The sequence below is a fragment of the Thalassophryne amazonica genome, chromosome 8 (genome assembly GCF_902500255.1).
Source record: "Thalassophryne amazonica chromosome 8, fThaAma1.1, whole genome shotgun sequence".
NCBI classification, from domain to species: domain Eukaryota; kingdom Metazoa; phylum Chordata; class Actinopteri; order Batrachoidiformes; family Batrachoididae; genus Thalassophryne; species Thalassophryne amazonica.
In genome coordinates this window covers 101,159,494-101,181,090 of record NC_047110.1, presented here as the reverse complement: position 1 = coordinate 101,181,090, position 21,597 = coordinate 101,159,494, and the positions used below count along the sequence as shown (strand labels likewise).

Here is a 21,597-nt window from a genome sequence, read left to right as displayed (position 1 = left end):
TGTGTGTTTGTGTGTGTGTGTGTGTGTATATATATATGAATGTTGGAACAATGGGATGTGTCTGGGCTTGTTCACCAGTTTTTGTGAGTTTGCTTCAGTGACATTTGACCCCAAAACCTTCAGGAGTTTATTTTAACCTTTAAAAAAAAATTTAATAAAAAAATTCTGACTATATGGTTTTTCATTCCAAATAAACATTGTGTTTTTCTGTTCTGCAGGTGATGCAGAATAACCACATAGCATCGGTGACACTCTATGGAGCCCCACGGAATGCCAGCCTAGCCCGACCTGAATCTAGTACTAGTACTCACTGATCAAGTAACCTACATACTCATTCTGGCCTCATTTGATTCTACTACCGTCACTGTCTCAACATCCGATTCGGAACGAGCTTCTCAACCAAGCAAATTGAACGCAAGTCCATCAGACATCACCAGAGTAGCAAATAAGGCTGAGTGTGAATCCTGAGCTGGCATTCGCAAATCACAGCTATTACTGGTTTATTTGTCCAGTCAGATAAATCCGGCCTGCAGACACCCAGCATGAACTGCCCAAAGATTGTAGCTATGATCCAGCGATGAAATGAAACATGGTGGAATGATCTCCATTCACCTTTACTCCCGAGGTGTTCCCGCCCAAGACTGGACTCTTCTTTGGAATGTTTCCATCGATATGAAGTTATGTCTGTCTGTGCGCAACGGGCACATCAGCTCGTTTGTCAAGATCAGTATTCATTCAGTCATCCATCTAAAAACATTGTGCATCAGACAGAGCACACTAGCAGCGCTAACATTTGTGAATTGCCTCGACCGACCAATGGACTGCACTGCCAGCCCAAACAGGACCGTCCGCCTTCTGACGCACGACAGCCTGCCACACCGAGAATCACCACAGAGCTGAACAAAACCTGAGCTGTCTCAAGAAGATCCAAACACGCTCTGAGCTGCAATCCGAGCCAAAACCTAAGAGTCAAAAAACCCGGCTCAGTAAGACCAGCTGCGAACCTGTGACCCAACTCCTCCACAACCTCATACTTTCTACAAACCAAGTTTTTCTTTTTAGCTCCAAGCTGCTATTTGAACATCGTGGTATTTGCGTTACACTAATTCTTTGCCTAAATACGGACTCTTGCACAAACGTTGAACGGCAGCGAGCGTTTGCACGTGTTCAGCTACTGGTTTTCAGATTGACATTTCAGTGCTTCAGATTTTCATCATTCAGGCACACGCAAAGCATTTCAGCCCCTCTCACTGCTTGCATCTACTACACGACAGCTCATGCATTTAAGCAGACACACACACACACACACACACACACACACACACAGATTTGCATGAACGTGATTGATGAATGAGAAGAAATGATTACAAGCACAATCTGGCAACATATTTTAGACTGTATGTTCTTTGCATGCTGTGAGGGACACAGACTTGCCACAGCCCCCCTCCCACCTTGTGTTTTACACTCTCACTCAGTTTGCAACTTGATGATTTCAGTTTTCTTTTACATTTGCACTAATGTACACGTTTTGACTTCATTGTGTGTTGGTTAGTCGAGCTTCTATGTGTGAAGGTGGGTGGCGTTACGCACTGTGTTGGCCGCCGTATATATTTTTGTTTCTCCACATCTGATCATTACTCAGCAGTCCAAGTCTCAGCAATGTCTGCATTCTTTTTTTTTTCTTCTTCTTCTTAAATTGCCAAATGTGATAGCCAAAGATGTTCCAGAATCATTTCAGCAGATCTTTAATCTGCCTAATGGTGAGACATGTACATCTTTTCATTCGCGATGGCACAATAGTGATACTGGAACCTTCAGTATCTGCTAATACTGTTTCTCATCTTAAAAGAACTAATCTGTTTAATAAAGCCATTTGTCTGGGTGTACTTCACTAACGTAGCCATCTAACAAAACAAAAAAACTGTGAAACAAACACTGTACGTACTTCCCGAAAGGAAAATGTACATAACTCAGATGTGCAATAGGAGACTTGGGTGGGATCAGGGTATATTTATTATTACGACCACACCCCCCCCCCCCCCCCCCCCCGATAAGATTTTCACACGCCAACTTTGAATAGAAATCATTGTTACATTCACTCATTTAAGTTCACCATTTAAGTTCAGGTTTCTATAGCTGCTTAATATAACTCGAAAGGAAGTCACCTGAGCGCATACCTCCACTCCAGCTGTGTCTGCTCCGTCACGTGATGTTTAAAAAAAAAAAAGAAATTACTTTATAAATCTGTGGCACCACCTCAACATATAATAGATCCTAGTTCAGGCTCAACCCAGCATTTTCATCAAGTTTTGTGAAAATGGATTTGAACAACATGCCCTGGTTTTATAATTTTTAACATAGCATTAAAACAAACAAACAAAAAAAGAAGAAATAAACAAGTTTCTGGTTTTTGTGTTCTGGGCCAGGACCTACATTCTTTTTAAGTCTGGTTAAAAATAAATAATGAATTCATGGTTAAATATTGTAACGTTATTCAGATCTAAACCCAGAATATACTTTTTCTTGAACCCACAGCCAGTTTTCACCTGATCTTGAATTGTTCTCATTGTGCCACATTCTAAGCAAAGACGTGTCATAACCTTCTGAGAGTGTGGTAACCGGACCGGGGTCAGTTAAGCCGGTACCTTACAGACCAGCAAATGCTAACATACTGAATCATGGGTTTCGTCAGGGTTAATAAAAGATGGCAAACAGTTTTTAAAGCCACAAACAGTTTTTCTTTTTGCAAATAAATTCTTGAAATAGGTTTATTTTTCCGCATGCATTTGTAAATGGTCCTAACGTGTGTCACTACAACCACTCCCTGACATAAGCAGTGTACCTTTTCTTCTTTTTTCCATCTCGTCTGCGGCAGGAGCCAGACAAAACCCACTGGCACACAATTTCTCATACCAATGTGTGTCATTAGATGGTACGCTTGAAAAGCCATCTTGACACTTGCACAAATTTGATCTCTGCACTGCCATGCAATATTACATGCCATTGAGTAAAATCATCGTCATCTGTGTGATGCTCTGCATGCAGTGACACGCAGTGTTGGCGAATATGTTCATGACTAGTTTGTGCAAGTGGCACGAAATTTATGTGCACTGGAAATTTTGAACATTTCAAAATTTTTTTTGCACACTGGCAACGCAGTCTCGCACAGTTTATTCACACTTTATGATGAGTTTACTCATTGGCACGTAAGATTGTGTGCCACTGTGAGGATAAAATTCATGCAAGTGTCAAGGTGGCTAAAACAATTCTTCCTCTAGGGCAGCAGCATGTTGGGATTCTTTTTGACATGAATTAATCTTCTGTATAGTATAGGTCAGGAGAAATCTGAATGCTGGGGAGGGGATGTTTACGATTCTTGCCTCTGTCAAAGATGCGTGTTTTTGCCGACTCTGGAGTGGACAACAAACCTTAATTTATGAAGCCACTGCTGAGGGTTTACATGCCCATGCACATCACATGGATTAGAATCAAACATGGCAACATCTTTCCAGGCAGTGTTACATGATATTTTGTTCACATCTGAGGTGGAAAACAGATGTTTGTAAGTAGACAAAATGTGATTTAGGATCTAGCTTTGATACAGATTTGTTTGCACTAACATATATGAGGGCAGATGTTTAACGTGGAGCTTTTAGAAAGTAGGAGGAGATTCCAGGAATCGGGAGGGAGATTTTCTTTGCTCACTCAAAAAGTAGTCACATATTTTAATTTGGGAAAAACAAAGCCGATGAGTCGTGGTTTTAGAACTGTTGTCATCCAGTGAGGTGGTGGAGCTGCAATGTTCCTGCCATTCTGATCCGTCTGTGACTTTACATTCACACAAAACACAAAAATTATACAAGTTATCAGCGGTAAAATGATGATTTTGCTGCCACTTGCTTGTGGAAGTCATACAGACATTAAGAAAATCATGTCTATTAAAAAAAAAAAAAAAGAATCTTTTTAACATTGTGCCTGGAGCCGGTCTTTGACTTCTGCCTCTCTTCTGTAAATCTCTTTGTACACAAAAACTCTTTGAGAAGGTGTCATGGTTCAGAATGAATGTGTGCGTGTTTTTGAGAGTAGCAACAAGCTAAATTGTTATGGTCGGTTGCCATTTTCATTTTCCTGTTACAGCACAAAAATACAGGTGGGATGTGTTTTCCAACACTTATTTAACTTTTTTTTTTAAATGTTATTCTGTTCACATAATATATTTTTCATGTTTATGTGCTGCTTGTTAACATCACAGCCAGAAGCAAATTTCCAAATACTACTTATGAATTTAGACATATCGTGTATTTAAAGAGCCGCCACTTAAAAAGTTTCAGCCATGCATCATTAGCCTGGTGTGTTTACTCTTCCAAGTAACTTAAAGATAACATTGATGAGACTAAGAGGAAGAACTTGCAAACATTTTGGCAGCATTCTGCTTATTTCACCACATCTTTGCTCCATCCCGCCTCTGTCATAAAGGCAAAACTGCATTTTAATACATGTTCCAGTGTCGTCTTTCTGTTATGGCGTATCGCTAATGTACTGCTTTTAAACATCAGTGTTTCTTTCCCATTGAAAACACGCACTTTAGTACCTCATTAAACATGGTTTAAAGACATTATTCGCCTTTGTGTCCAGTCGAGGGAGGCGTCGCTGAACACAGAACATGCTAACTAAAATGGGAACTGACACTTCCTGAAAACCTGCAAATATATTTTCAAAGACAATACGTAGGAAGTTCCTGCTGTACTGTATTGAAGTATCATCCCAAAGTCCAGGATTATTTGTTTGGTTTTGGTGGAGGTGCACACTCTTCTACTTGTTTTCATTTTGAAATATAAATCCTCCCTGTTGCTGAAAACCCAGATTAGGGGTCACAGATTTGCATTTGAAACACTGTAAAGGCATTTCCTGTGTGACCTGAATCAACCTGCAGTACTTGACTAGAAGCTGAGAAGAGGATTTAAATGGTCTTTCGTCCACTAGTTATTTACACATAAATTTTCAGACAATTTTTTTTTGTTTTTTGTTTTTTTTGAGGGGGGGCCTTATGGGACAATGAGTCCAGTGCAGGAAGTCGACCTGCTCTGTCCTCAGACCCATGGACACACTGGACTGAAACAGCTGTATGTGTTTTGCTTAACATTTCATGTGCAGTTAGCATTTCATTAAAGAAAAGAAGTTTTGATTAAAATTTGTGTCCAAGTTTTGATAAGTTGATCAAGGTGTAAAAAAAAAAAAAAAAAGTTGTTGCAATCATCAACCTGCTCTGTGTTCAGTGACGTCTGGCACCAAATTTCATGAGGTCTTTATACTACAAGTCGCGGTTGAGGCTAATGTTTAAGTGTCATCTGTAGTTTGTATTTTCTTTAACCTCCAAATCTGGCTGTTTCCAGGAAACCTTTTTTTTTTGTTGCTATATGTCTGTAATATATTAAACAAGTTTCACAGTTGTAAATAAGAAGTAATTTGCATACAATGATTTTTGGTGAACCCCGCCCAGTGCCACAGATTATCAGTGTTGTGTTTATGAGACAGAAGTGGGTGGAACCAAGTTCATCTCCCCCAAACTCAGGTGGATATATTGCATCTTTTTTTTTTTTTAAGAAAAGCAAATATTTAAAAGTGGAGGTTTGTGTGCTTTTATGTTTCATTTCATTGGTATGATAGAATGGCAAATGAACAGTTACCATAATCAGATATTGTAACTTATAATGCACAGCTTTGACTTGGTGTAACGATGATCTCGTTAATGCTTCGTATTGTCTGTGCTCTCGCTGTCTTGCGTTTGGATCCCTGTTTTGTTTTGTTTTGTTTTTTGCTATTCTTTAAATTTGGGGACAGTTTAAACTTGCCCATTTCTGGAAATGGTGCAGTTATATGTCAGAATTTGTATAAATCATTGGAATGTGGCATTTTATATTTTGAATACTATAACGTTGTGTATGAAGTTGAATTATTCAGCATGTCCACTGAAAAAAGGCAATAACAAAAGCATTTAATGCAAAAATGTGGGTCAGGTTGTCTGGAAGCTTTGCTTCAGCCAAACATGTTCAGCAGACATTTAGTTTTTTTTTTTTTTTTTTTTTTTGAATGATTGTTGCTGAGATGATCTCTAACCAACTCCAAAGCAACGTGGAGTTTTTTCTGAAATCAAATGTTTGCTGTCTGTTGACATCCAAGTTGATTTACTGTGTGTGCTACCAGGATATGAAAAAAATTACAATAAAAAATGTGGATGTGAAGAGATTTTTTTTTTTCCTGAACTGATTTCACAGGATGTAAAACATCTGTTGGGCAGAAACTATTTTAAGAGATTATATTAAAAATATATACCCAAATCTGTTTTAGCAGAACGGATATGCAACTGACGACCTGAGGGCTGGACACAGCCTGCCCTTTAATCAGTTCCACCCGCATAAATTTCCTTTTAAACAAATTGAAAACTGTTTGTGTTTCTTCTAGCTTTTCTATGGGACTGCCACAGCGGATCCGTTATGGACCCACATGATTGTTTTACAAAAAAGAAACTTTAAAGTCGAGACTTAAGACGCACTTATTTTCCCTTTCATGCTGTGTCCAGGTTTTAAAAAAAGCTGTTCAAAGTTTTGAACAGCACAAAACACAAAAATTATACAAGTTATCAGCTGTAAAATGATGATTTTGCTGCCACTTGCTTGTGGAAGTCATACAGACATTAAGAAAATCATGTCTATTCAAAAAAAAAAAAAAAGAATCTTTTTAACATTGTGCCTGGAGCCGGTCTTTGACTTCTGCCTCTCTTCTGTAAATCTCTTTGTACACAAAAACTCTTTGAGAAGGTGTCATGGTTCAGAACGAATGTGTGCGTGTTTTTGAGAGTAGCAACAAGCTAAATTGTTATGGTCGGTTACCATTTTCATTTTCCTGTTACAGCACAAAAAATACAGGTGGGATGTGTTTTCCAACACTTATTTAACTTTTTTTTTAAAATGTTATTCTGTTCACATAATATATTTTTCATGTTTATGTGCTGCTTGTTAACATCACAGCCAGAAGCAAATTTCCAAATACTACTTATGAATTTAGACATATCGTGTATTTAAAGAGCCGCCACTTAAAAAGTTTCAGCCATGCATCATTAGCCTGGTGTGTTTACTCTTCCAAGTAACTTAAAGATAACATTGATGAGACTAAGAGGAAGAACTTGCAAACATTTTGGCAGCATTCTGCTTATTTCACATCTTTGCTCCATCCCGCCTCTGTCATAAAGGCAAAACTGCATTTTAATACATGTTCCAGTGTCGTCTTTCTGTTATGGCGTATCGCTAGTGTACTGCTTTTAAACATCAGTGTTTCTTCAAAGTTTCAAGTAAAGCTCTCTGTTAAGGGGAAGATGTGGATTGGCATATTTTTTTTTAACCAATCACATTAACAGTTTGTCGTGTTGGGCGTGGCCATTGACAGTACAGGCCTGCTAGCTACCTGCTTCTAGCTAGCTTGCAGCTACAACCATAGATATACAACAGCAGTGTGTGTGGATGAGTGAGATATTTTTTGATGAATAATGTTAATAAATTTAAAAAAAAGTTAGCCAATTGAAACTAGGCTAACATAGCCTTTAAGTTCAGTTTCATTTCTACTATTTTTTGCTAGTAGCAGTAAAAATTTTTTTTGGGTTTTGTCATTTTTTCTTTTTTACTTAAGTCCATTCTTAAACACGTCTAAAAGAGAAGAAACATGTATTTACAGAGCAGCTTTAAAATGTATGACTGTCATTGAACTCTTTTTTTTTTTTTTTTTTAATTAAAGAAAGGAGGTTCTTCAAGTGAAGACTAACTGGTAAGTTTCAGTGGTCTTTTTTTATGCCTTTACTTCCTATTGGACAGCGCAGTCTCGTTTGAGGGCGAGCACTAAAGGGGTAAAATATGTTGCATATGATGTAATTTCTCTACTTTCAGGGACAGAAACACTGCACTTCTTGGGCAAATTACACACAAAGAAAGTGAAAATGCAAAGAAAAAGTGACAATACAGTGGAATGTGGACATGTGCTGCAGTTTGTTTATGACCCGGAACTCAGACGTGTGGGGGTGATTCTTTAACTACGGGCACTATTGGCCTTGTAAATGTAATTTCCACCACACCATTGCCTTACAATATAAAGCGCCTTGGGGCAACTGTTTGTTGTGATTTGGCGCTATATACATGTGCTCTGATGTCACTGTTTATCTCCATAGAAACTACCCAATCAATCTTTCAACAAACTGTTTAAAGGGACATTACAGTGTTGTGGTGGAAATTATGGCAATAGTGTGGGATAACTACATTTTGTTTAAAAAAATCACAACAGTTGTATGACATTGAATACCCCAATTATGTTTTGATTATTTTACTGATATTTTATTCAGATATTTTAAAACATTAGAAAAAAACATTTCTTTACCATTCATTTTTATCATTGAAGATCAAACGTCTGGGTGTGGGACAAGCACAAAACGGCAATATTTGCATATAATAAATGCCCGTAGTCTAAGAATCACCCGTGGAGGCGGTTGTGCACAGGAGAGAATGCAGCTACTCTGGTTAGCTATGTAGGCTAACACATACCGACACACAACCTACCATTTGCCATGTCTTACCTTCTCCACTGGGAACCAGAAAAAAAATTTGCACTTTTCATGACTGCTTCAGTGATTGCAGATGAAAACAAAACACTACATCATTTTCTTGTTAGAACTGATGCTGTTTGTGGGAAGAGAGTAATACCTGAGCAGCGTGTGGGAGTGTCAGCACAAACCATTTGGAGGATGGGAGTTTCAGTGGAAACCATTTTAAACTGACACGGCTTAAACCAGCAGGTCTGGTAGGTGACAGCAAGTATGCTTTTGTTTACCAAGCCAGACTGAATGTGTGCTGAAACTCCCACACTCTGCCTGGTCCCCATTTGTGGTCAAATCCGGTGATATCACGTAGGGGTTCAAACAAGACTGCGTCACCCTATTTATTGTTTCCTTTTGATCGCTGCTGGTGGTGTGAATACTGTCCGTGAGCGGACGGACAGAAATATCAGGCTGCTGGTCTGGAATCTGTTGAATTTTGATTATGTTTATGGCATTTTTGCTTGGTTGGTGGTCACGAGCAAAATGTGGCTGGCTTTTATGAGTTTTCTTGTTTCTTTGCAAATGAAAGTTATTTGGGATACACGTTTGTGATGGTGCTTTTAAGAGGACAGCTCTGAAGGCCTTGGTTGGGGGGGGGGAAGCTCTGATCGTAACTACTGATTTGTCATAACAGGTTTCCAGATGCCCTTTCTTTTTATCATATTCTTGAGCATTTCAGCCTTTTATGATTAAAAACAGTAGCGCGACACAGGAAAGATGGTGTCAGAGAGACTGCCCCCCAACCAACTTTATGATCCAACCCCAGATGTAGGAGAATGGCCTCAGGGGACCCTTCTTGTTCTGAGGAGTAGTAACTGGTTCTTCCACTGAATCCTTGAGAGTTCACCACAACAAACACATTTTTGAATTACAATGATCGCAGTTACCTTAATTTTTTATTTTAATGTGTCATGGCACTTAGGTAGACTGAATGAAATTGGATCTCGACCGTCCTCCCCAGTTGCAAAGAGTTGTACATTCCTGGTCGAAGCGGGAACTTACTTCACAAATGAAATATTAACCACAGCGGAATTTCGGTGGACTGAGTCTGTATGATGTCAGACCATAAAAAGAATCATTTTTCTCTTTTATAACTGGCTCTATTTTCAATCACTATTGGATCACGTAGCAATTTATCAAATTTGAGACGAGAAGAAAAAACAAAAAACGTCTGCAATCATTCCTTTGATTCAGCTCATCTGTGAATGACTTAAAATAACAGTTTGATCTGGGCACAGACTGAAAGGACAGTTTTGATTAGACGCGTTCCACCTTTAAGGCAGGATGAGTCGAAGCACATGAGCCAGATCAACCATCACGCCACCCAAATGTGACGTCTTGAAAGTGTCATTTTCTTTATTTCTTTTGACAGTAGTGCTGCTGCGTGAAATTGTGTGATTATAAATATTGTTCCAGCATGACACAAAGTGTTGAAGCAACGGTAATTAAAGTAACGACTGTTCCCTTAAACTGTGAGTGTTCAGTTTCATTCATCCACAAACGTCAGCAGACGTTTCGTGCAGATGGTCTGAGCTGGTTCCAGTCCAGGCTTCGTTTCTTTGTCCTTCCACCGCGGATCCAAAACGTAAATCTACCGCTTGCACTTATGTGCCTGACGGATGCAAGATGCGAGCAGTGGATGCGCAAAGCAATCTGGAGTTCAGTGTCTCCTTCAAGGACACTTTAACAGGATCGGGAATAACGTGACATTGATCCAAAGACTCCGAGTCACAGATGCAGGAGTCCTGGTCACGTCAAACAGATTCAAGCCATGAGATGAAAACATTCAACAGCCCTCAACTAAAACTTTCCAGTCACGATTAAAGGTCAGTGAGACAGGCGCACAGATCCAGTTACACTTTGCCCTGCCCATGAATGTGGCTACGTGTCATCCACTCACGTCTCAATCACATATAGAACAAACACGTGGTGACATCACCAAAGGTGCTTCGGTCTACATTCAGATAACAAAAAACAACAGCAGATCAGATATAAGGTGCGCTGTAGGGATGGAAAGATACACGACGCACCATCACGATTTGATATGTATGACGATGAACCGATCACGCACCGATCATGTTTCGATATGTATGAGGACGCACCTATCACTATTCGATACTTATCACGGTGCACCTATCATGATTCGATACCTATCCTGGTGCATCTACCACAATTCAACACCTATTGCAATTCAATACATATCACGATAAATATCACAGTCATTTGATTATTCTATTAGAGATCATTATTTCCTCCATGCAGTCTTTGACTTTTTGTGGTAGCGTGATTAAAAACAATATGATTCAATATAGGCCCAAGTATATGATTATTACAATGCGCGTTGTATTGTTCCAACCCTAGTGCATTCACATTATGGCAGTCTAGTGCACAGATATTCTGGTTTACACCTGTTGCTTATCGCCTGCGCAATGAAACGTCAACAAATTTTAGCAGCACAATAATATAGGGTAAAGGAACACAATCATGTTTTGTCGTGATAACCAGTTAGGCTAAAGCAGCTATGTAGGATAATGCTAACATACTCAAATAAATTTAGCAGGGGTGGTGACCAAGTGGTTAGTTACGCTTGGTTTCAGTGTAGAAAGTTCCTGGTTCAAACCCCAACCCTGTCAATATTTTTCCACGTAATGTGGAGTTGTGTCAGGAAGTGCATCCCGCGTAAAACTTGTGCCAATTCAACATGCGACTCCAAGTGAAAACAAGGGAGCAGCCGAAGGGACTTACATTTACTCAAATAAATTTAGATGTTTTATTGTTTTGCCTCAATTATCACTTAATTAGCATTTCTCATGTGGCTTTTTTCAAATCAAACCACCCAAGAAAGATGTCTGGCAGAAAATCCTAAAATGTAAGAAGGTATAACAGATGAATAATTGTCGGAGCCTAATTTTATTGCATGTTCTTTGAAAAATCGATCTGTTGCTGTTGTTGTCATTGTTGTTAACAAGTTTTCTTAAAGTAGTTGAGTGAGTGGTGGAATCTTTTGTCCTGCACCTGAGCTGTGCCCATCTCACTTCCCTTTTAACTGATTTGCCAGTTCCTATCCAGAAAGTCCCAAGTTGCTAGTAAGGTGAGTAAAGATGATAAATCTACACTTGAGTCTGGTAATCCACCTGAACACCCCGGAAGCATCCAAATTTCAAAACTGATTGTTTCAATATGGTTTTGCACCAGTAAGTGCTCTTATGAGGTCTACATTCAAACCCGCACAAAGTCAGTGATGGGTAACAAACATCTGCTTCTCATCGTAGTCTGTCTCCTCCGCTGGCGTGTCCTCCTCTGCCGCTGCCACCTCCTCCATGGTTCTTCGCCACTTAAAGGGCCACATGCTTGGCTTTTTCCTGTTGTGGCAGCTTACTTTGGGGTCATGCAGGAGGTTCCACATGAGCCAGATTTGAGGAACACTGAGGCTGTGAACAACCATGAGCTCCCGGTAAAAACAAGGGTCAAACGTCTGGAGGTGAGGCGCCGCAGATGGGCGGGGGATTCCGAAGGTGCGAAAGCCTTCGTGGCGTGTCGGTTTGACACCGATCATCTGAAGACACATTCCCAGAAAGACATCGTCAATCGGGAACAACTCCACCTAAAAGACAAAAATAATCAGGTCAGCTTTTCCCGCAGTGCAAATCCAACTACGCCAACAAGCCAGCCCTACATTTGGACGGGTTTTGTAGTTTCGATTTTGCTCACACATCTCTCCTTTCTTTCGGAGCACAATTTGTGCAATTAATAAATGGTACTATGACTTAAAAGTGTGTTTTAACTGTGAAGTACCTGCTGACAGGCGGAGCTAAGTCTCCGTGCTGTGTGTCCCGACATGACAAACCCTCCTCCACCAGCGTAGGACGGGTACAAACTGGCTCCAAATACAAAGTCGGGCACGTAGTACTTGGAAGTGCGTCGGCGAATAGGTTTAGCGTGAACAATAATATCACCAACAAACAGATCCTCGTCTGCCTTTTGACCTTTCAGCATCTCGAGTATGTTGTCCACATTCACGTATACATCAGCGTCACCTTTAAAGATGAACCTGCAGAGGAAATTATTACGCTTTTACACCGTTTGCACATATGAGCATGCTAAATTGCTTTGGAGGGGAGTTCCAGTGGGGGGAGTTTACTAACTTGACATCAGGACAGCTGCTGTTGACCCATTCCAGGAAATGTGTCTCCTTCAGAGTCAGGTTGAAGAAGGTGTCTTCAAAGTCCCAGAGCAGGACGTCCTTGAAGGTTTGACTCTCGTAGGCCAGGAGCTGGTCCCACAGAGGCAGAGCAGTTCGATTCCGCGGAACCCCCAGGAGGAATACTGTACGAATGGATACACCATGAGGGAAAAGCCCCTCTTTACCCCACGTCCGCCGCACCACCTGAACATTCAAGAACATTTTAATCATAGCAACTCTTAAAATAAGCACATCTGTAATCATAAACTTACCTGCCGTTTATCAAAATCAGCAGCAACAGATTTCACAGCGATGAGCATGTAGGGAGCAGCCATGTGGTCTCCCTCTCCTCCGGGCTGACATTTCTGTGGCTGATCTATGAGCAGCGGAAAGTTCCGGTTGTCTTTTTCCCTCAGATAGCCTTTGAAGTCGAACAATGGCCGCGTGGGCAGAAGACTGCCGGTCCTCTTAGTCGGTGAAACATTCTTGCGTCGGGACTTGGACTTCCCCTTAGATTTGACCTGAGGCTTGGATTTGTGCTGCGGCTCACAGAGAGGCAGCGCCTGCTCTGAAGGGTTGGACAGCTGATCAGGAGAAATAATAAGAGACAAAAAGGGACACGGCATTTCTGATTATAAAGTCACATAGAATGATTTAAACAACCCATACACTCACAGTCTAGGCCGAAGGTTTACATACACCTTTGCTAAACGCTTGTACATTCAGTTTTGTGTTGGGTCAATTAGGATGTTGACTTATTTACAATAACAGTTCCATAACAATAACTTCTTCTGGAGAAGCCAGAAGAAGTTACTATTAGCATATAAATGTTAGCATATGCTCCCTACAAATCTAAAAATTGGGGACGAAGGATGACACAAAAATCTGTTTTTCTCGACTTCTAATGAAAATATCAACCTCTTTCTGCTCCATTATTTTGTTTTGCAGCTGAATGTAGTGGTAAATTCAGCTTCTGTCTACATACAGCGGAAACAACCTGATCTAGAAGCTGAGGTGGGCTGCAGGTCAGTGTGTAAAATAGCCCGTGCGGCATTTGATTACTCATAAGTCCTTTCTCTGAGTCGGCCGGAGATTTCGCAGACATGCACCAGTGCAGAAAAAAACAAAAAAAACAAGACCTTGTCACCATCTTTTTCTAACTCTACTCTACACAGGCCCAGTATGGAAGAACGTTCTGGTGCTGGACAAGGTTGGGTAGGATTACTTTGAAATGTAATCCGAAAGTAATCAGATTACAAGTAATCCAAATGTATGTACATACATACATACATACATGTAATCCACATGTATTCCTTCAAAGTAATCCTACCCAACCTTGGTGCTGGACATAGCTGCGTCAATGACAACACCCACCACCCCCACCCAAACAAACAAACAAACAAACCAAACCTCCACCAACACTAGTTTCCAATTCCACAAAATTTTACCTTAGAAAATTTTTTTAAGGTCAAAGTCCTGTTAGAAGTGACTTTTCATAAACTAAATTAGATGTGATAAATGTCAGGGGGATGTATTTAGTTTATACACTTGAGTCAAAGTTTTATTTTGTGGTGTTTTCAACTTTTTTGGTTTCTGAATTCTTTTTCAGATAATTTTCACAGAACATTGGTTATCTCTGTTGTGCACAATGTGTCACTGCACTGGGTTTCCAACTGACAATTGGAAGACAAACAGGCAAAAAAATTGGAACCTCCATCCAATTTTGGTGCTGTAGATAAAACCATAAAAGAAAAATGAGAGTGATTGAGGCAAGATATAATGTAAAATATTAAATGGGGTTTTCAATGTTAAATTTAATTGGATTAATCTGGATCTGATCCGAATCAGTCGATAAAGTTTGCCATCCTATATAACGCTGTCAAATATGAAAGATTTTTTTTGACAGAGTTATGAATTTTTGAATATTTGTTCAATGTTAATGATAGGGATCTTTCCAATATTTTGGCTTACTTTGACCTTTGAACTATGACCTTGAAAATTGAATCAGTTCTTGCCTATCATGATATGAATCTTCATTAAAAATTTAATAACCACATATGAACAACTGTGGGCTCCAGTTTGTTCACAAACAAACAAATAGGGGTGAAAACATAACCATTGATGGCGGTAAATATATTAGTGTCACTTAGGTCGGATTTCCACATACTATGTTTGCACTACGCCTGGCATCTGTTGCATCTGTGATACATGTAGTTGTTGGACTCCACTCAAAGCAATGCTTCCTTTTCCACTCCCTGTGCAGCAGCATGTTTCAGTTGCAGCAGAATGTGCCGTGGTGCAGCGAATAAACAGGTCTGTTTTTCAAATGTAACTGAATGGCCAATCAGATTGCCAGTAATCACATCATCATGCCCTGTTGTCATGAATATTAACAGTACAACTCACTTACTCGCTGTAGATGTAATATATATATATATATATATATATATATATATGTGTGTGTGTGTGTGTCTTGAACTAGAAAAACCACCTGGGGCACAACGCAGGTTGAAACTGGTGGTCAAATAGCTGCTTCTTTATTTGACCATCACAGGACTTTTTCTGCTTATAATCGCTGCCACTCTTTTACTCCAAAAATGATCTGTCTCTCTTTTTTCAGTTCTCTGCACCATAACTCTGCACACGCTCCCTATGATGCATTAAATGGCAGTCGTAAATCCTCTCTCTCTCACTCATCCTCAGATAGACCAAAAATGCGACAAAGTGACAAATATGTGATGAAACTCTTTTGGCTTATTTTTGACCTGTGTGATTTTATTTTTCTTCTTTTGAAAGCATAGTAGAGAAGCTTGAATCTTCGACCCAGTCCAGTCGAAGATTCAAGCTTCTCTACTATGGAAACCACTTGGACAACTGAGAGCCTACACAGAAACTTTTGAAAGCAGCACGTTTTTGTAATCTAACTGTTAAAGAATTGAAAGCACATGCCCACTGTTTATTTACCTTTGGAGACTTCTGACCCCTTTTGGCACCTCCGGCTGCCCCAGACCGTACTTTGGCTCCCAGCAGGGTCCGGCTGGAGCTGGTGGAGCTCTGGATCTCCAGCTTCCACGCGTTCCTGTCCCATCCTGAGGAGAGCAGGACCTGGAAACACATGTCACAGATTACAGGGTTATGTTTTACCTGATATCTACCAACTCGCTCCCGCGATGTGATGAGTTCCATCCCCACCTGGTGCACGTAGAGCAGCAGACAGAACAGCAACAACAGCAGCATGGTGCACATCACGTCTCTCTTCACGAGGAAAATCCTCCTCATCATCATCACCGTCCTTCTCAACATCTTCTGGCGACTCTGATGAAGTGGTGAACAGGAAGTGTCCGTGTGCCGCGTGACACTCGCAGTCTTCTCTGCACAGTCTGATCCAGAGATACTTTCATGTTCTTCTCTCCTCTCTGGTCCACTGGCAAAGACAGTCTCAACCTTTACATGTTAATGCTCAAACTGAAGAAGACTTCTTCTCGTAGTCGCCTGTTTACTCCGATTTGCTTTGGGAGAAAAAGAAAATGACTCGTGACTTGAATGTTTGCCCATCGTCTCCTCCTCTGATCCTCCAGCAGCAGTCTGCAAACAGTTTAGACAAAAACAACAGTCAGTCAGTCAGTCAATGGATGACACGTTTGTGTATCTGTGCATCAGTGCACAACATAACTTGGAGAACTCTCCACACTACAGACAGATTTTAACTGTGGTTTTGTGCACTCATAGCTTTTGGCGCTGTGAACACGTGATATTGATGATAGATATTTCTGAGTGACATTTTACTGCTTACAGACAGGAGTACTTGTGGAATTTCATGCTACTAGGATTATGGAGACATAACCAAGTGGCAGGTCATCTTCTTCCACAAGATGAGTCACTCTCTGCCTTAAACAGATGCCTATCTCCAACGCCTTCACAGGGAGAAACTGGAAAAATAAAGAAATAAATAATACACAAATAGTCTGACAGATATGCGAGCCACAGACACACAGACGCTTCTCGCTTTATTATCACAAGGTGGAATGTTCTCACGTGACAACTTCGACAAAGATTGTCAATAAAGCTCCCACTCTTCTATTGGAATACATACTACCTATGGCCACTGCACTAGTCTTATACGAGGTCTGTTAGAAAACTATCCAACCTTTTTATTTTTTTAAAAATCTATATGGATTTGAATCATGTGCGCTTGCATCAGCCAAGCTTGAACCTTCGTACGCATGCATGAGTTTTTTCACACCTGTCGGTTGCGTCATTCGCCTGTGGGCACCCTTACCAAAAAATAGTACTGATAAGTATATAAAAAGTAAACTGGAAGTATACTTGAAACATACTTGCATGTACTACTTTTTGGTATGGGCAGGCTTTGAGTGAGCAGTGGTCTACCCCCCTCGTCAGATTTTTATTGTCTTGGAAATGGCTGAGCGATTGGAGCAGCACTGAATCAAATTTTTCCAGAAACTGCGAGAGACAGCCAGGTGGAAACCATTCGGAAGATTCAGACGGCTTTCGGTGAGGATACTCTGGGCGTCACACAGATTAAGGAGTGTTACAACCGGATTAAAGACAGCCTACAGCGGCGGAGGGTGCTCCGCGCTCCGAGCGGCCATCGACAGGTTGAAACGACCAGATCATTTCCAAAGTGAAGGCTGTGTTGATCCGGGATGTCGTCTGACTACCAGAGAAATTGCAGAAGAGTTGGACATCAGCACTTTTGCGGCACATTCCACTGTTACAGGAGATTTTGTAATGAAAGACGTGTGGAGGAATTCGCGCATTGGGACGGAGCCGCAATGGCGCACAACAAAAAGCACGTCCGTGTTGGAAGTCTCACAGGACAAGCTGTGACATGCCCAGCTGTTACACAATTTCTCGGATACTCACTCAACTGAAAAGCCACCGAAAGCCGCCTGAATCTTCCGAATGGTTTCCAACACGGACGTGCTTTTTGTTGTGCGCCATTGCGGCTCCGTCCCGACGCGCGAATTCCTCCGCACGTCTTTCATTACAAAATCTCCTGTAACAGTGGAATGTGCCGCAAAAGTGCTGATGGCCACCTCTTCTGCCATTTCTCTGGTAGTCAGACGATGTCCCGGATCTGGTCGTTTCAGCCTGTCGATGGCCACTCAGAGCGTGGAGCGCCCTCCGCCGCTGTGGGCCGTCTTTAATCCGGTTGTAACGCTCCTTAATCTGTGTGACGCCCAGAGTATCCTCACCGAAAGCCGTCTGAATCTTCCGAATGGTTTCCACTTGGCTGTCTCTCACAGTTTCTGGAAAAATTTGATTCAGCACTGCTCCAATCGTTCAGCCATTTCCCTGACAATGAAAATCCGATGAGGGGGCTGGACCAGTGCTCACTCAAAGCCTGCCCACAGGCGAATGACACAACTGACAGGCGGGAAAAAAAACTCATGCATGCGCACGAAGGTTCAAGCTTGGCTGATTCAAATCCATATAGTTTTTTAAAAAAAATAAAAAGGTTGGATAGTTTTCTAACAGACCTCGTACAAACAAACTTTTTATCACAAGCAGACATGCATGCAAACTATTCTAATACAAATTTTTTTTAAAAGAATTTTGACTTTGATTTAGTGGTAAAAAAAAACAAACAAACTTGAATCAATTCTTTATCTGATTTACTAGCTACCATCATCCACAGTAATATCATCAAAACCTACTTGAGGGTGATTCTTAGACTATGGGCACTTATGTCGTTTGATCATGTATGAAAAACAGAAAAAAGGAGAAATTTCACACTTTTATAGTTATCTTTACAATGAAAGTGTGTTAAGAAATTTGTTCTAGTAGTCTATGATGACTTTTTCACCTTTTTTCAGCATCATTATATGCAAATATTGCTGTTTTGTGCTTGTCCCACACCCAGACTTTTGATCTTCAATGATAAAAATGAATGGTAAAGAAACGTTTTTTTCTAATGTTTTAAAATATCTCTGAATAAAATATCAGTAAAATAATCAAAACATAATTGGGGTATTCAATGTCATACAACTGTTGTGATTTTTTTTAAACAAAATGTAGTTGTCCCACACTATTGCCGTAATTTCCACCACAACACTGTAATGTCCCTTTAAACAGTTTGTATGAAAGATTGTTTGGATAGTTTCTATGGAGATAAACAGTGACATCAGAGCACATGTATACAGCGCCAAATCACAACAAACAGTTGCCCCAAGGCGCTTTATATTGTAAGGCAATGGTGTGGTGGAAATTACATTTACAAGGCCAATAGTGCCCGTAGTTAAAGAATCACCCTTGAATGGGCGGCGTGCTTTGGTTTGAATCAAGCTATCTGTGCATGTGATGGAGGAATGCAGGGGGCGTGGCCTCAACAGCCCTGCAGTAAGTTGTGTGCTACATTTGCAAAGTTCCAGTTTATTCCCATGGAATGTTTCCAACTTTGAAAATTCCCAAACCTAACTAGGAGACAGAGACAGATGATCTAAGATGGGTAGGTGTAGTTTGAATGATGGTGGCTGGGCACTGAAATAGATCCTGACTGTACAGGAACTATTTGGAAATGTAGAAATGTGGAACCCTTTAACTGAATGTTGGAATGACTTGATCTCAATCAGGATGATAAGTAGGTGAGAGGCCCAGAGGTTTGGATTCGGGTACGGTTTACTCCGACCCCTCGCAAAATGTGTCAATGCTTTATCATCTACAGCGTTAGATTCCACACTAGTGGAACAGAGTCCAGGCCTGCAGAGTTCAGACGAGATTTGTCAGCACATTTTGTTAAAACCCTGGAACATTCAAAGCCACGGTTTTGTTAGTGTGTGTTTTTTGTTTGTTTGTTTGGGGGTTTTTTGCACTTAAAAGAAAAAAAACTTGTGGGTGGAGTTTAGACGACTGGGACAACAGTCAAAACTTCTTACAGATTTAAAAAAAAATAAAATAAAACTACAAAACATGTTTAGAACTCAGTCCTGATACAAACCAATTATGTGCTGACTGTGTCCAACAGAACATGACTCAGCATTTCTTTGCTAAGTAATTTGTGTGTGTGTGTGTCCTGCTGTTTACATCATAGACAAACAGCTATTTGTCTCTGTCAGTATGAGTTTAAAGTAATCTGAAATGTTTTTGTTTGATAAATTATCTGATCGTCTAAACATTGGATTCAGATCTCAGATCAGTTCTAGATGAAGACGTTTTATTATTGTGTAGGGGAGACCAGGGTTGGTTGTCACACTGCTGTCAGTGCAAGTGACTCTCACAACAAGAGCAAACTGAGATTTCTGACATCCCCCAATCTGGATCCAGATCACCTCCAAAATTCAGTGGAGTCTTCCATGCTGTAATATCTATCTGTGGTGCAAATTTGGTGAGAATCTGTAGTGTTGACGTAATCCTTCAAAGCCTGTATAAAGTGAAATCTTGATCCAGAATCTGGTTCCGGATCACCTCCAAAATTTAATGGTTCTCAGCAGGAAACCGATGGATTGCCTACGCTGGGGAAGGGAATGCTGTTTTGCTGCAAGAGAAGGCGTTCCAGGTGGAGAGACTATATCTCCACACTGGCCTGGGAACCCCCAAGCCTCAGGATCCCCCAGTCAGAGGTGGTAAATGTGGCCCAGGAAATGGAGGTCTAGGGTCCCCTACTGGAGCTGTTGTCCTAGTGACCCAATCCCAGATAAGCAGTTGAAGATGAGTATGAGTAAAATGGTTCAACATTTTATAAATTTACATTTTGATCATACTGCATGCAACTTAAAAAAAAAATAAAAAAAAATAAAAAAAAAAACAATCTCAGAATATTTCATAAGACCAATCCAAAAAAGGATTTAAAATACAGAAATGTGGAACTTCTGAAAAGTAAGTTTATTTGTGCTGGATACTGGGTCGAGTGTCGCAGACCTAATGGTCTGCCCCTAAAAATCGGTCCGCCCTGCCTCCACTGCACATGCGTCATTTCGGAGCTCATCCGCTCGTCTAAGACAGACTCTCTTCACCCAAAGTGATCAAATGGATTCATGGGATTATTAACCATCAGATGACAAAATAAAACCCCTTAAATCATTCTAAAGTCAGTTTTAAGCAGAAACGATGCAGTTCTCTGTGACGCTTTGAAATGACCAATGTGCAGTGAACGCATCAGCTAGCAGCTCGTGGAGCTGTGACGCACTGATTGCTTCCTCCATCTTTTATTATGAAATAATGCTGAATTTATGTGGAAATGATTGTTGTACAAAAGCTTCAGATATCTATCACTGAGATAGATGATGACTGGAGTGCAGTTTTAAGGAGAAACGTGATAATCAGTGAACCGCTGCTAATAACGCATGTACAGTGAAGGTAGGGCTGACTGATTTTTAGGGGGGGGGGGCCGTTCGGTCGGCGACACGGGGCTCCTTTTGAACAAATTCCTGCATCAATGCCTCGTGGCGTGGTCTTGATCAGCCTGTGGCACTGCTGAGGCGTTATGGGAGCCCAGGATGCTTTGATGGCGGCTTTCAGCTCATTTGTATTATTGGGTCTGGTGTCTCTCATTTTCCTCTTGACAATACTCCAAAGAGTCATTATGGGTACTGTCAATGGGGCCAATCAAGTACAGTAATACCATGGTCAGTAAACTAGATACTTTTACTATTTTGCCACTGTGGGCAGGAGCCAGGTTTTGCTGGAAATCAGCATCTCCATAAAGATCTTCAGCAGATAGAAGCATGAAGTGCTGTAAAATCTCCTGGTAGGTGACTGTGTTGACTTTGGACTTGATAAAACACGGTGGAAGCAGCAGATGACATGGTGCCCC

General features: G+C 40.8%; 2 protein-coding genes across 2 annotated transcripts in view; one reads left to right on the top strand and one right to left on the bottom strand.

Moving 5' to 3' along the window:
- Window positions 1-5,978, top strand: part of c8h16orf70 (chromosome 8 C16orf70 homolog) — a 33,334-nt gene extending 27,356 nt beyond the window's left edge. The window contains exon 16 of the mRNA XM_034177088.1: window positions 219-5,978. Within this exon, the coding sequence (XP_034032979.1) occupies window positions 219-314 (96 nt within the window). The 3' untranslated portion in view covers window positions 315-5,978. The remainder of the gene's footprint in view (window positions 1-218) is intronic.
- A 3,277-nt stretch (window positions 5,979-9,255) lies between these two features.
- Window positions 9,256-16,411, bottom strand: b3gnt9 (UDP-GlcNAc:betaGal beta-1,3-N-acetylglucosaminyltransferase 9). Its single transcript, XM_034177086.1, has 6 exons — window positions 16,014-16,411; window positions 15,786-15,926; window positions 13,094-13,405; window positions 12,784-13,025; window positions 12,434-12,689; window positions 9,256-12,242 (listed from the first exon to the last, which is right to left on the bottom strand). Exons 1-6 carry the CDS (start codon window positions 16,122-16,124, stop codon window positions 11,874-11,876), a joined length of 1,431 nt encoding a protein of 476 aa, XP_034032977.1. The 5' UTR covers window positions 16,125-16,411; the 3' UTR covers window positions 9,256-11,873.
- Between the last annotated feature and the right edge of the window lie 5,186 nt (window positions 16,412-21,597).

Coding starts and splice junctions, on each gene's coding strand:
- b3gnt9 (XM_034177086.1), bottom strand. CDS start 16,124: ATGTTGAGAAGGACGGTGATGATGATGAGGAGGATTTTCCTCGTGAAG. Junction 15,927..16,013: donor TGCTGCTCTACGTGCACCAG/GTGGGGATGGAA, acceptor ATGTGTTTCCAG/GTCCTGCTCTCCTCAGGATG. Junction 12,243..12,433: donor TTAGCTCCGCCTGTCAGCAG/GTACTTCACAGT, acceptor TTTGTCTTTTAG/GTGGAGTTGTTCCCGATTGA.